Consider the following 14,141-nt stretch of genomic DNA (forward strand, 5'->3'; position numbering starts at 1 on the left):
ACTGTGAATGAGTGATGTTATTTTCAGGGTTTTAAGGGGGAAAGATTAAAATCTCAGGAAGAGCAGCTAAAACTAAGGGGACCAGGCTATTTTCGGCTCAGCTCAAGGGCTCCTGCAATGAGCCCTGCCCCGAATCCATCAGACCCCATAACCAAACCCAACCAGCCTCCCCCTTCCTGCTGCAGGTTTCCACCTCAAATCTCCAAGCATCACTCCTTCCCTTACAGTAGGGACAGAGACCCTGCAGCCTTTCTGACGTTTCTGGACTACAAATCCCATCATCCTTGACCACTGGCCACCTAAGTTGGAGCTGATGGGAGCTGGAGTCCAGCAACACCTAGAAGTCTCCAGGTGTTTCCCAAACCTGGCTTTCGAGCTCTTTGGATCCTTGCGATGTCGGTATGGGCAGAGACCAAAGCCCAAAAGGAAGTCTCTGGTGACAGCAGCAAGGGCAAGGCAGGTAATGCCACCTAGTGGCCAGCAAAGGGCAAGTCACGAGTCAGAACCTACCCCCAACATATGAATATTTGGAGGCAGAGAGGCCCCCGTCCGGGCCCTGCGCACGACGCAGCCCCATCTCCATGAGTTTCTTGTCCGGGCCCGCTATGAGCCGGAATCGGGCAGCATTTGTAGCGACGAGGCTGCAAGGAGGAAAATTCAGGTTGAATATTAACCGATCCTTTTATTGCCTTCCAACACAGCAGAGGATTTCCTTAATGCACTGCTGGGATTTTTCTAGGGAAATTCCTTCTTTGCTCTTGGATGCAAGTGCACATTAGAAAGAGCATCTGCATCTGGGTCCCCAGATGTTGTTGGACTACAACTCCCATCATCCCTGAGCTCTGGCCTTGCTAGCTAGGGGTAATGGGAGTTGTAGTTCAACAACATCTGGGGACCCACAAGTTGAGAAAGGCTGGTCTAGAGCAGTGTTTCCCAACCTTGGGCCTCCAGCTGTTTTTTGGACTACAATTCCCATCATCCCTGACCACTGGTCTTGCTAGCTAGGGATGATGGGAGTTGTAGCCCAAAAACAGCTGGAAACCAAAGGTTGGGAAACACTGGTCTAGAGAGAGCAGGACTCCCCAACTTGGTGCCCTCCTGGATGCCTGCCGGAACACGACCCCCATCATCCCTGACGCACTGGCCCCACTGGCTGGGAGTGATGGGTACTGGAGTCCAATAACATCTGCATGGCTGAGGGACACCAGGTGAAAGGGGGGAAACCTCCAAGAGGGAAAACATGGCTGGGCTGTGTGTTCGATCCAGAAAACCTGTTTTCCTAAAGTTTGGATGGACTAATGTTTGAATGCGCCTTCCCTGTTCTCCACACAGTCCCACAAAATCCTCCATGCATCTCTAGATAGACATTTGCGACCAATTATCCTTTGGAAGTGGGATGCGGGTGGCGCTGTGGGTTAAACCACAGAGCCTAGGACTTGCCAATCAGAAGATCGGCGGTTTGAATCCCTGCGACAGGGTGAGCTCCCGCTGCTCGGTCCCTGCTCCTGCCAACCTAGCAGTTCGAAAGCACATCAAAGTGCAAGTAGATAAATAGGTACCACTCTGGCAGGAAGGTAAACGGCGTTTCCGTGCGCTGCTCTGGTTCGCCAGAAGCGGCTTAGTCATGCTGGCCACATGACCTGGAAGCTGTACGCCGGCTCCCTCGGCCAGGAAAGTGAGATGAGCGCCGCAACCCCAGAGTCGTCCACGACTGGACCTAATAGTCAGGGGTCCCTTTACCTTTATGACATCTCCAGTCCTTTGGAAAATGCGCTGCCTCCCAGGCCTAATGGAAGCCTGCTTCACCAGTTGCAAATCCCCACACAGAATTCACAACGGTGCTGCAAACACAGCAATTTTTTAAATGTGCAGAAGCGTCGAGCGTTGCCCCCTCTGCTCCAAAGGGCTCCTTTGTCTTCCGCAACCAGGAATCTTGCAACCTGCCAAGCAGCCTCTAGGAGACTCTCCCAGCCACTCCATACCCCCAAGTCTAGAGTCCACAGGGGGCGATGTGCATCAATTATAGTCTCAGGGCGACAGATCTGTCAGGCGTTTGGCCTACGCTCGAGTAGGACCTTAGCAGAGACACATGCCCAACTGGCATGTTCCCTCCCTCCTGGTGGATCGTTCGGGAGCTTCAAAAGCTTTCTTCTGCCTGAACATCACAGCGACCTATGCCAACCGACACCGGCACACTTAGGAATCCACAGGGTTTACGCATCATGCCTAACAGATCTCAGCAACTCAGCATTTTGGCTAATCTACTTTATTTACGTATAAACACACACGGAGCACTGCAACATGGCTCCCTCTCTCTCTAGCATCAGACAGCAAAGACAAAAAGGACAACAGTCCCACTTCACGGAACACAGTAACACAAACATCCTGTCTCTGTCACGTCCCACTCTGTGGAGTCAAAACATATACAGTCGTACCTCGTGTTAAGTACTTAATTCGTTCTGGAGGTCCGTTCTTAACCTCTGAAACTGTTCTTAACCTGAAGCACCACTTTAGCTAATGGGGCCTGCTGCTGCCACCGGGCTGCCGGAGCACAATTTCTGTTCTCATCCTGAAGCGAAGTTCTTAACCCGAGGTACTATTTCTGGGTTAGCGGAGTGTGTAACCTGAAGCGAATGTAACCCGAGGTACCACTGTACTGTCATGTAAAAGACAACAATCCCATGACTGCAATCACGGAGCCAGGAATTCTAACAAGATCTTGCCATCAATGTTAACCAAAACACAGAGGCTGGAAGAAAAGTGGTCCTCCGGCCCCTCGCTCACATCCTCACCTGGCGTAGTTCACCAAACACAGCAGGGTGGTCTCTAGAAGCTGTATCACTAGCAAGGGACCCTTCACCTGCAGCACCGGCACCTGCAGGAAGGAATTCAGAAACACACCTGTACCACAGGACTCCTTTGCAACCAATCAGGACCTGTCATTTTTTGCTACGGTATTGGAGCAGTGTTTCCCAACCTTGGGCCTCCAGCTGTTTTTGGACTACAACTCCCATCATCCCTAGCTAGCAAGACCAGTGGTCAGGGATGATGGGAATTGTAGTTCAAAAACAGCTGGAGGCCCAAGGTTGGGGAACACTGTATTAGACAACTCCATGCATCACCCCCTACAGGCCTGTCTCTTCAGGTGAAGTTTTAAAAGGAAGCACCTTATGTTAAAAGTACTTAGGTTCCAAAGGACAGAAATGCATACTTTTCCTCCCTGCAACTTTGCAGCAAAAAATATTAATTGATATATAATCCCTCGTAAGCTCAAAGAAAGCCAGAATGCTTCGAGTGTCAGACTAGGACCTGGGAGACAAATTCCCCACTCAGCCAGCTATGAAGCTCACCTTAGGAGTCAATCGCTGCCTCTCAGACTAGGCTCCCTCACAGGGTTGTTGTGAGGAGTAAATGGGAGGTGGGGGAGAACCCGGAGATCCTTGGAGGAAAAGGTGGCATATATATGTAAGAAATATTAATAATAATACAGTCATACTTCACGTTAGGGATGCAGGTGGCGCTGTGGGTTAAACCACAGAGCCTAGGACTTGCCAATCAGAAGGTTGGTGGTTCGAATCCCCGCGATGGGGTGAACTCCCATTGCTTGGTCCCTGCTCCTGCCAACCTAGCAGTTCGAAAGCACGTCAAAGTGCAAGTAGATAAATAGGTACCGCTCCAGTGGGAAGATAAATGGCATTTCCATGCGCTGCTCTGGTTCGCCAGAAGCAGCTTAGTCATGCTGGCCACATGACCCGGAAGCTGTACGCCGGCTCCCTTGGCCAATAAAGCGAGATGAGTCAGTCACACTGGACCTAATGGTCAGCGGTCCCTTTACCTTTACCTTATGTTACGTTTGATTTATGTCATGTTCTTTCAGGTTACGTCCCGCGGCTACCCGGAAGTACCAGAAAGGGTTACTTCCAGGTTTCACCGCTCACGCATGCACAGAAACGCTAAATTGTGCATGCGCACAAGCGCCAAATCATGCCGCGCACCTGCGCAGATATGACACTTCAGGTTGTGCTCTTTTCATGCTGCGAATGGGCCTCCAGAATGGATCCCGTTCACAACCAGAGGTACCACTGTAATAATAATAATAATTATAATAGGTAAAGATAAAGGGACCCCGACCGTTAGGTCCACTCGTGACTGACTCTGGGGTTGTGGTGCTCATCTCGCTTTACTAGCCAAGGGAGCTGGCGTACAGCTTCCGGGTCATGTGGCAAGCATGACTAAGCCGCTTCTGGCGAACCAGAGCAGTGCACGGAAACGCCGTTTACCTTCCCACTGGAGTGGTACCTATTTATCTACTTGCACTTTGATGTGCTTTCGAACTGCTAGGTTGGCAGGAGCAGGGACCGAGCAACGGGAGCTCACCCCATCGCGGGGATTTGAACTGCCAACCTTCTGATCAGCAAGTCCTAGGCTCTGTGGTTTGACCCACAGCGTCACCCGGGTCCCAATAATAATAATAATAAATACTAGGCAATTTGCAACGTTATAAAAATATCTTTTAAAAAAACACCACTACTTAAAGCAACACAAATCAATTAGGCAAGATGTTCTGAAATATGAATGCAAACAAAAACAATTAGCACATGGATTACTATAACCACCACAAGCTGACTAAAATAGACAAATTCAGCAAAGACGATTGGTCCCACCCGCCAGATGTGCAAACATGCATTTCCTATCAGGTATGAAGATGCCTTTGTGAGTTTGTGTGTGCGATGCAAGAGGTTCTCGATGTGTGGCCCCAAATGCCTTTGTCCGATCAACACCTCACAGGTAGAAACTACTCCTTGGAAACACCCACCCTGGCGAAGACAATGGATCCCTCTGGAGCGGCGGAGACGGAAACTTCGGACGCATCTACCGTGCGTAGGTAATCAAAGAAAGCTTTCTCTGTGGTAGCGGGAAAGACTGATTCGAGATACTCGATGTCTGGAAAGGAAGGATGCACACCAAGAAACTGTGAGCGACAGGGAAAGTTTCCAAGGGACAGTTTGACGGAAAAGGGGCGATGCCCAGAAAAGCTGAAAGCGTTTTTAAAAAACCAAAACTAAACACCCTTTCGGCTTTCCCAGCTGCTATTTTCTTTAAAATGGTGTTAGCAGAAGCAGATTTTTATATCAAGCATCACGTACTCAGTCACTTTAAGGCAGCAACTCTATGCAACAGAAGCTGGAGAAAACTCACGCCAGATTCAAACCCTGATCAGGTCCAAGCCTATCAGAGGGGTGAAAAACCTGAGCCTTTAAAATCCACTGACACTGTCTTTTTCTCCAGGTAGCATTTGACTGAGCTGAAGAGTTAGGATGCAGCTTAGGACCTCCTTGCCCAATCCTGTCACACCTCCAGAAACCCATACAGTCGTACCTTGGTTTTTGAACAGCCTAGTTCTCAAGCGTTTTGGCTCCCAAACGCCGCAAACCCGGACGTGACTGCTCTGGTTTGCGAACTATTTTTGGAAGCCGAACATCCATCGGGGCTTCCGATTGGAGCTTCCGACAGCCAATCAGAAGCCGCGCTTTGGTTTCCGAACGTTTTGGAAGACGAATGGACTTCCAGAATGGATTCCGTTCAACTTCCAAGGTACAAATGTATATAAATTGCTAGCTTTTCACTGGGTGAAGGTGTTCCTATTCTCTTAGGCATGTGGGTGTTGATATGGTTCGGGTTTTAGAGGTGATGGTTTTGGCGTTTGCCTTTTGGTTGGGTGGTGCTGTGGATTAAACCACAGAGCCTAGGGCTTGCTGATCAGAAGGTCAGCAGTTCGAATACCCGCGACGGGGTGAGCTCCCGTTGCTCGGTCCCTGCTCCTGCCAACCTAGCAGTTCAAAAGCATGTCAAAGTGCAAGTAGATAAATAGGTACCGCTCTGGCGGGAAGGTAAACGGCGTTTCCGTGCGCTGCTCTGGTTCTCCAGAAGCGGCTTAGTCCTGCTGGCCACATGACCCGGAAGCTGTACGCCGGCTCCCTCGACCAATAAAGCGAGATGAGTGCCTCAATCCCAGAGTCGGCCACGACTGGACCTAACGGTCAGGGGTCCCTTTACCTTCACATCGTATTTTTGCATTATAGACCTCTTGCTAATTCTCTTCCGAGATTCTGTTACAGCAAAGAGCAGCAAAATGAACAAGCACATATACAGGGGGACAAGTGTTTTGGAGGCCCTTCTTGTCCTGTTTGGAAAAGCATTATAGCAAAATCAAATTGCGGGCAGCATTAGAGATGGGAGCAGAGGGAGAAAAATGAAGAAGTAATTGTATTAGAGAGATTTCTGTAATAGATAAGAGTCTGATATATGAACCTGGAGGTATGGATCAGAAGTCAGTTTACAAAGCAACTTTGTTGTTAATGTTATTGTTATTGTTATTATTATTATTAGTTTTCAATTACAATGATCCAATAATAGCCTCATTATAACAATGCCAAATTATAATACAATTACTAATACCAATCATACAGAGGCCAAATTATAAAATTTAGGTGGGCCCCCATGTATTGATGGTTTGACAATTTACTTTATTCCTGCATTCCAAAATCTTATTACATAATTTCCATTATACTCCAGTCAAAATAATAATCCCTTATACAGCAACTGCAATATTAACAACTCCCATTCGTATTGACACATTAAATGATTTCAGCAATGCAATTATTTGATTTGAAGTCAAATTGTGAAATTTTAGAAATTTAATAAAAATTATAATACCTAAAACCATGGGGACGAGTGCTCTCAGACGCACAAAAAACCCCACAATAACACACACACCCTAAATACTTTCAGAAGGTCTCTGTTTACCAGGCCTTCATTTTTTTTTAATCTGTTCTGTTTGCAAAACTCAGCCTCATTATTTCTACTCATCCTTGGCCCTGGGCTTTGTTAACATCGTCCAGTCAACAACAGCCCAAACCACAAAGGGAAGAAACTCCTGCTGGGATGTGATGCAACCGGCAGAAGGACAAATCCCAGCTGAATCACAATGTGAAGCTGCGAGCGGGGACGAAGATTCGGGGGAATCAGGGCAGGCAGAAGAAAGAACTGCTTGCAGCACAGAGTTAGACTGCGGAACTCCCTGCCACAGGAGGCAGGAAGTGCTAGCAACCTACCGTATCTTTCTCTACATAAGACACACTTTTTTCCTCCTAAAAAGGGGAAATGTCTGTGCGTTTTATGTGTGGTTGATCGCTGGCTCCCTTTCCAGCCGCAGCCCCTTGCCCAGGCCTCCATTGTTGAATGTTCTGCAGACGGAGGCTGTTTGGTTCCCCAGTGACGTGGGACTGGCTGATTAGATAATCTGGAAACTGTAGAAACGGCTCCCTTTCCTTTCCTAAAGAAGCTGCAGAACTGTGAGTTGAACCCCATAAAAACTGGGTTTTTTTCCCTTTGCAAAGTAAGCTCAACAACTTTGAGCTGATCCTCAAAAAAAGGGGGCTTTTCCCCTTTGCAAAAGAAGCTGCACAACTGTGTGCTGATCCTCAAAAAAACGGGGCTTTCCCCCCTTCCTCCTCTAAAAACTAAGGTGCGTCTTATAGTCAGGTGTGTCTTACGGGGCGAAAAATACGGTGCATGGCTTGAAAAGAGTACTGGACCAATTCATGGAGGAAATGGCTATGGATGGCTGCTTAGCCAGGATGGCTACGCTCTATCTCCAGAGTTGGAGGCAGCGATGCTTCTGAATACCCGTTGCTGGAAACTGCAGGAGAGGAGAGATGCTCGTGAGCTTGGGTACCACTTGCAGGTTTCCTACAGGCCACTGTGAGAACAGGATGCTGGACTAGACGGGCCGCTGGCCTGACTCAGCAGGCCCTTCTGATGTTCTTATGAACCAGGAAGACTCTCTGTGTAATGTGGAGGAGTAACATGGGCATGTATCCCACATGCCCCTGCCCCTCTTCCTTTTTCCTTTCTTCTTCTGTGTTGGAACTCCTATTTGGGGACTTCCCTGGCTTTTCTCTGGCCCACGTAGGACCAGTCTGGATAGTTGGCCTTGGTGAAGACTTGACATTTTCATCCCCCCCCAAAAAAGTTTTTGATTTGAGTTCCTACTGAAATAAGACTGCATTTTAATGTTGTATTTTAATCTTGTTTTTAAGTTGTATTTCAATCAATTGTTTTATACTGGTGTTAGCCGCCCTGAGCCCGGTTTTGGGTGGGGAGGGCGGGGTATAAATAAAATTTAATAATAATAATAACAACAACAACAACAACAACAGTGAGTCAGCCCACTGGTAGAAAAGTTTGCTGACCCCTGCTCTAGAGCCACAGAATGACAACGGGGACTCTGGTACCAGGCTACACGGTGTGAACAAGTAGTAGTACTAGTAGTAGTAGTAGTAGTAGTAGTAGTAATAATAATAATAATAATAATAATAATAATAATTTATACCCCGCCCATATGGCTGGGTTTTCCCAGCCACTCTGGGCAGCTTCCAACAAAATATTAAAAGACACTAATGCATCAAACATTAAAAGCTTCCCTAAACAGGGCTGCCTTCAGAACAAGAACTTGGCACGACAGAGTCACTGTTGAAACAACATCCGTGCAGGGGGTGCATTGAGGGGGTTGGACTAGATGACCCCGTGGGTCCCTTCCAACTCTAAGATTCTATGATTAAACAACAACAATTTCATTATTTTATTATATATACCCACCCCATCTGTCTGGGTTGCCCCAGCCACTCTGAGTTGTTTGTTTCCCACACACATAACAAAGCATAACAAAACATAACAAAGCATCAAATATTAAAAACAACAATATGAAGAGGGTTTTTTGATGCGTGGCTGGCTGGCAGGAAGGACCACAAACAAACAGAAAAGATATATAAAGCATATACGTAATAAATGAGTATGGTTGGTTGGGGGAGAAAATCTGTTTAAGATAATACGCAGAAAATTCTGTTGAACTGATACTGGACTAAGTCTGTAAGCAAAGTCTGAGATACCACTTTCAAAGAGAGATAATTTTCTGGTGTTTTTAGATGAATGGGTTATCAGGATTTTAACTCGTTCCACAAGGCTGTGACAGAGATGGAGAATTGGTTAGGTGTCACAGGAGATAAAGGCATAATTATGTACACACACAAACAGCCTTTGCCGCGTAGCTGGACTCATTCCTGTTTCCCACGCCCAAATTTCAGTCAAGCACAGCCTCTTCTTCTCCTCTTCTCTTTTGCCGCCTCCATTCCCAGTTCCAGGTTATGGAAACTTACAGAGAGCAGGTTCTTTCTCCCCTGCTGATCAAAGGTTAGCAGGGAAAGGTGCCAGAAGCCCTCGGGAAACCCAGGGACATCAGGAAATATCTGCAAAGCCCAGGGAAATGCCTTTATACTCTGGGGAAGTAAATGTTTCACTTAGCACATGGTCTGGCGTCAGCCAAATGGGAAAATGTCAGGCCACACTTGAAAAAGAGCTGGAAAGGAAAACACGGGGGATCAGGGCCACAGTGGTCACATGCTCTGCTTCCACAGTGGGAGGCAGCAATGATTCTGAGTGCCTGTTGCTGGAAACCACAGGAAATGAATTTTGTTCTTCTGCTGAAATCCTATTTGCGGGTTTCCCATAACGGCATCTGGTTGGCCACTATGAGAGCAGAATGCTGGACTGGATGGGCCATTGGCCTGATCCTGCAGGCTCTTATGTCCTCCCTCCACTTCCACTTCCCCCTCCCCAATTCCTCTGTCATTTTTCTCGAGTCAAATTTTAGATTGTATCTTCCTCAGGGCAGGGACTTCCCATCGTGCACCAGGCACTAAATAAATACCTCCACCTAAAGATAAAGGTATGGGACGCAGGTGGCGCTGTGGTCTAAACCACAGAGCCTAGGACTTGTCGATCAGAAGGTCGGCGGTTCGAATCCCCACAACTTGCTTGGTCCCAGCTCCTGCCAACCTAGCAGTTCGAAAGCAGGGGTCCCTTTACCTTTAAAGGTAAAGGGACCCCTGACAGTTAAGTCCAGTCGCGGACGACTCTGGGGTTGCGGCGCTCATCTCGCTTTAAAGGCCAAGGGAGCGAACGTTTGTCTGCAGACAGCTTCTGGGTCATGTGGCCAGCATGACTAAGCCGCTTCTGGAGAACCAGAGCAGTGCACAGAAACACCATTTACCTTCCCGCCGGAGTGGTACCTATTTATCTACTTGCACTGGCATGCTTTTGAACTGACCTCTTTTGCAAGATCAGCTCCTGCATGTGCTGTGAAAACAAGCAGACTTTTGAGTTACATGGGGTTCTTAACTCCTATGGGAAAAGGGAGTCCATTACCCAGCTATGTGCAGAGCAGAAGTAGACCCCGCAAGGTTGCTCTCAACACAGCTGAGAATTAGCTCCCCTGTCACTTGGCAGGACAAATCCTGCAACCCAGAAAGTCAGACCTGCCCCATGAGAGCCATACGCTCAACACACAAGCCAGTCACTCCACAATGCAGTTTAACCACCTTCTTCGAACCTCACAAATTAGGAAGGTTACCTAATTCGGAGCGCAACCCGAAAATATTTAAACTGAAGCGTATTCATCCCGAGGTATGACGGTATTCTGTTGGAAGCAGCTCAGAGTGGCTGGGAAAACCCAGCCAGATGGGCGGGGTGTAAATAATAAATTATTATTATTTCTTCCCCGCCTCCTCCCCATCGATCAGTTCAGCTGCGCGGCTGGCTGGAGCGCGGAGCCTCTGGCCGCGTGCAGAGTGCTTCCCTGGGAAGCAGACCCGCGCCCCCTGCCCCCTTGCCAAGTTTTGGCGCCCCCCTCCACCCCGCGCTCACCTGCCGGGGAGAATCGGAAGGCGCGCAGGAAGGCGAGGCACTCGGCCAGGCCGGCGCTGAGCGCGAAGGCGCCCTGGAAGGGGCAGCGGCGGAAGAAGAGCTCGAAGGCGGCCGCTTCGCGGTGCCGCCCGCTCCGCCAGTAGCCGTACGCCATGGTGAACTGGTACAGGTCGGTGAGCAGCGCCAGAGACCCGCGGCGCCAGGGCGGAGGCGCCTCCGCGCCGGGGGGACCCGGCTCGCCCATGGCACCCAGACGCGCTCTCCGCTGCGCCCTGTGCGCCCTCGAAGGCGCGCCGAGGACACCAGGCTCCGGAGTCCCGCGGCGGCGCCCTGCTGCCCCACGTGCCAAGGGGGCAGCCCTGGGCGGGGCGGCAGGAGGGCAGGCACCGCCTCCCCCCTAAGGCGCCTGGGAGATGTAGGCCGAGGGCAAGCGGCTGGAGCGCGCACGCCAGATTTGGAAAGGGATCGCGGTGCGTTGTGTCCCCTCTCCATCCCCTTGCGGGTCCGCAGAGGAGGAGTAGCGCGAGCCATCAACCACCCCACCCAGTGCCGGATTGGGCTGCATCAATAGGAGTATAGCATCTAGATCAAGGGAAGTAATAGTGCCACTGTATTCTGCTCTGGTCAGACCTCACCTGGAGTACTGTGTCCAGTTGTGGGCACCACAGTTCAAGAAGGACACGGACAAACTGGAACGTGTCCAGAGGAGGGCAACCAAAAGGGTCAAAGGCCTGGAAACGATGCCTTATGAGGAACGGCTAAGGGAGCTGGGCATGTTTAGCCTGGAGAAGAGGAGGCTAAGGGGTGATAAGCCATGTTCAAATATATAAAAGGATGTCACATATTTTTTTTTTTTAAATAATTTTTATTAAGGTTTTCCAAATTAAAACAAATTAAATCCAATTTATAAACTTTTTCCAATAACTAGGACTTCCCCTCCCCACCCCCTCATGTATTCCAAATCTTCCAAATAAACAATTAGGTTCAACAAATTCTTATCCCCAAATTGCAATCATCCTCCATTACCCAGTTTAGCGTAATTCCCATCCCCCTAAGATCGATCTATTCCCTTCCACGAGTTTCCCCCTTTCAAACATAATACAAAAAACAACAACAACAACAACAACATAGAATTAAATAATAATTTTACAACCTTTGGATTCCAACTTTCCCTCCCCTTTTTCCCTGTTACGTTCCTCCTAGCCCTCCATCTCTAATATCTTCCTGGAGTTCCCACATTGCGTTAAACCCACATCCCAATGATTCTTTGCCAGTCTTATTAATTGCGAGTGTCCAATCATTAAATTACGAATGTCCAATCCTAAAAGAAGTCTAACGAGAAGAGGGTCCATTTCTTCTATCCAGATTTTTATATCCAGGAGTAGAAACTCCAATTTTAAATCCATAAGCTTGTCAAATCTGGATATCCCAAATATCCCCTTTCCCATTTCTGTCCAGTTCTTGTTATTTCCTTATTCTTGTCGGCCATTCTCCTCCTTTTTGTTTCTCTGTTCTCCCACAGAAATGTTCTTTCTCCAAAAGTTTCTAATATCCCTGCAGAGGCTTGTTGTTCAGGAACAAAACATTACATCATGATCCTTTCATTTTCCAACAGATAGTTCCATTGTTTCCTGTAGTGTGTAGACCTCTGTAGACAAAATAGTGTTCCATTTCTGCAGTTTCCCAGGAGATTAAAAGTTCTATTCAACTGCACAAGTTTCCTGTCAAAAACACATGCAATATCCCTCAGCTCCTCTAGATGGATTCCCGTAACAAAGTTCCCTTCCAAAGCCCATCCACCAGTCCAAATAGCTTGTTTATCCTTATTTGAACAATTTGAAACAATTTATACCCAACTTATATCAAATGTAACCGGCAAAGTCCATAACCAAGTCTCTGTTACATTCTTCCGTTTTGACAGCTCCTTGACAGCTGTCAAAACCTGTCAAAACCTCCGTTACTCTTCTCCAGGCATTTTCACGAATCGCTCCAGGGATTCCGGGGGGGGGGGTGTTGCTTTTTAATACAAATTCCACTTTTCTCCTCCGGCTCAATCTTATAAATTTCCCTCGTGAAGTTGCTAATTCGGTGAAATAAGGTTACTCTCGATCTTAGTTATCCATTCCTTTGTTTTGGCTCTTCTACAATTTTGGGGGGGGCTGACTTCCTTTTTTCCACCTCCCCCGTTCGCTCCAAATTTTAAAAATTTGTCCCCTTTTTTTAGTCCATATTCCAATTACTCACGGGTTCTTCTTTTAGATCCAAATTTTCAATAGAAGAAGTCAGCGCTCTCCGCCGGATGGCATGCGGCTGCGCTCGGCAGGGATAGCAGAGAACTCAAGCACCATGCTTCTCCCCGGCACCCGATCCGGAGCCTTTAAAAAGGCTCCTTCACGAGTCGGGAGGGCGCTAACGGTGCCAGCCGAGTCTCCATGTCCACGGCCTCCTCTGGCCGTGGTTTTTAAGGGTCCCCGCATCGCCGGTGCGGTAGGACCCAGCCCCTGCCGAGCAGACTCCCTCCGGAGCTCGGAGGGAGTCCGCCATTCGGCGATGGCGCCAACCCGGAAGTCCCTATAAAAGGATGTCACATAGAGGAGGGAGAAAGGTTGTTTTCTGCTGCTCCAGAGAAGCGGACACGGAGCAATGGCTCCAAACTACAAGAAAGAAGATTCCACCTAAACATTAGGAGGAACTTCCTGACAGTAAGAGCTGTTCAACAGTGGAATTTGCTGCCAAGGAGTGTGGTGGAGTCTCCTTCTTTGGAGGTCTTTAAGCAGAGGCTTGACAACCATATGTCAGGAGTGCTCTGATGGTGTTTCCTGCTTGGCAGGGGGTTGGACTTGATGGCCCTTGTGGTCTCTTCCAACTCTATGATTCTATGATTCTATACGTATAAGCTAACTAAGCTATAGCTTAGGGCCCCACTCCCTTGCCCCCCCCCAAAGGAAAAAATACACTGGGTGTACATTTCCAAAATATAAGATAAAAAACAAATAGAAACCGACATACAGCAACAGTGTTTTGTGTGGTGTAGGCTCCTATGATGTAAGTCATGGGCCCCGCCTGCTAGCCTGCTCCCTAAAATATCACTGGTTTGCTCCTTTCTATATATAGGGTGCCTACATTCTGCTTGGACTGGTTGCATGGCAACATGGGCAAATGGCTTGAGATACCTATGAGGTCCATAAATTAGCATACAGTGGTACCTCGGGACGCGAACGGGATCCGTTCCAGAGCCACGTTTGCATCCTGAATAGAATGTAAGATGCGATGGCACATTTGCACGTGTGCGGGTCGTGACTTGCTGCTTCCGCACATGCGCATGATGTCGTTTTGAGCATCTGTGCATGCGCGGGTGGCAAAACCCGGAAGTAACG

General features: G+C 48.4%; 1 protein-coding gene and 1 long non-coding RNA gene across 2 annotated transcripts in view; both read right to left on the reverse strand.

Annotated features, from left to right (window-relative positions):
- Positions 1-11,071, reverse strand: part of NAPRT (nicotinate phosphoribosyltransferase) — a 221,860-nt gene extending 210,789 nt beyond the window's left edge. Inside the window, exons 1-4 of the mRNA XM_081874540.1 lie at positions 10,765-11,071; positions 4,817-4,944; positions 2,793-2,875; positions 511-641 (exon numbers count right to left, since the gene is read on the reverse strand). Coding sequence (XP_081730666.1) covers positions 511-641; positions 2,793-2,875; positions 4,817-4,944; positions 10,765-11,008 — 586 coding nt within the window. The 5' untranslated portion in view covers positions 11,009-11,071. The remainder of the gene's footprint in view (positions 1-510; positions 642-2,792; positions 2,876-4,816; positions 4,945-10,764) is intronic.
- The window catches only part of LOC309349118, a 63,710-nt gene that overhangs the window by 19,482 nt on the left and 30,087 nt on the right, over positions 1-14,141 (reverse strand). The gene's annotated exons all lie outside the window — the stretch shown is intronic.

This window comes from Podarcis erhardii (assembly GCF_964252035.2).
Source record: "Podarcis erhardii genome assembly, chromosome: 8".
Lineage (NCBI taxonomy): Eukaryota > Metazoa > Chordata > Lepidosauria > Squamata > Lacertidae > Podarcis > Podarcis erhardii.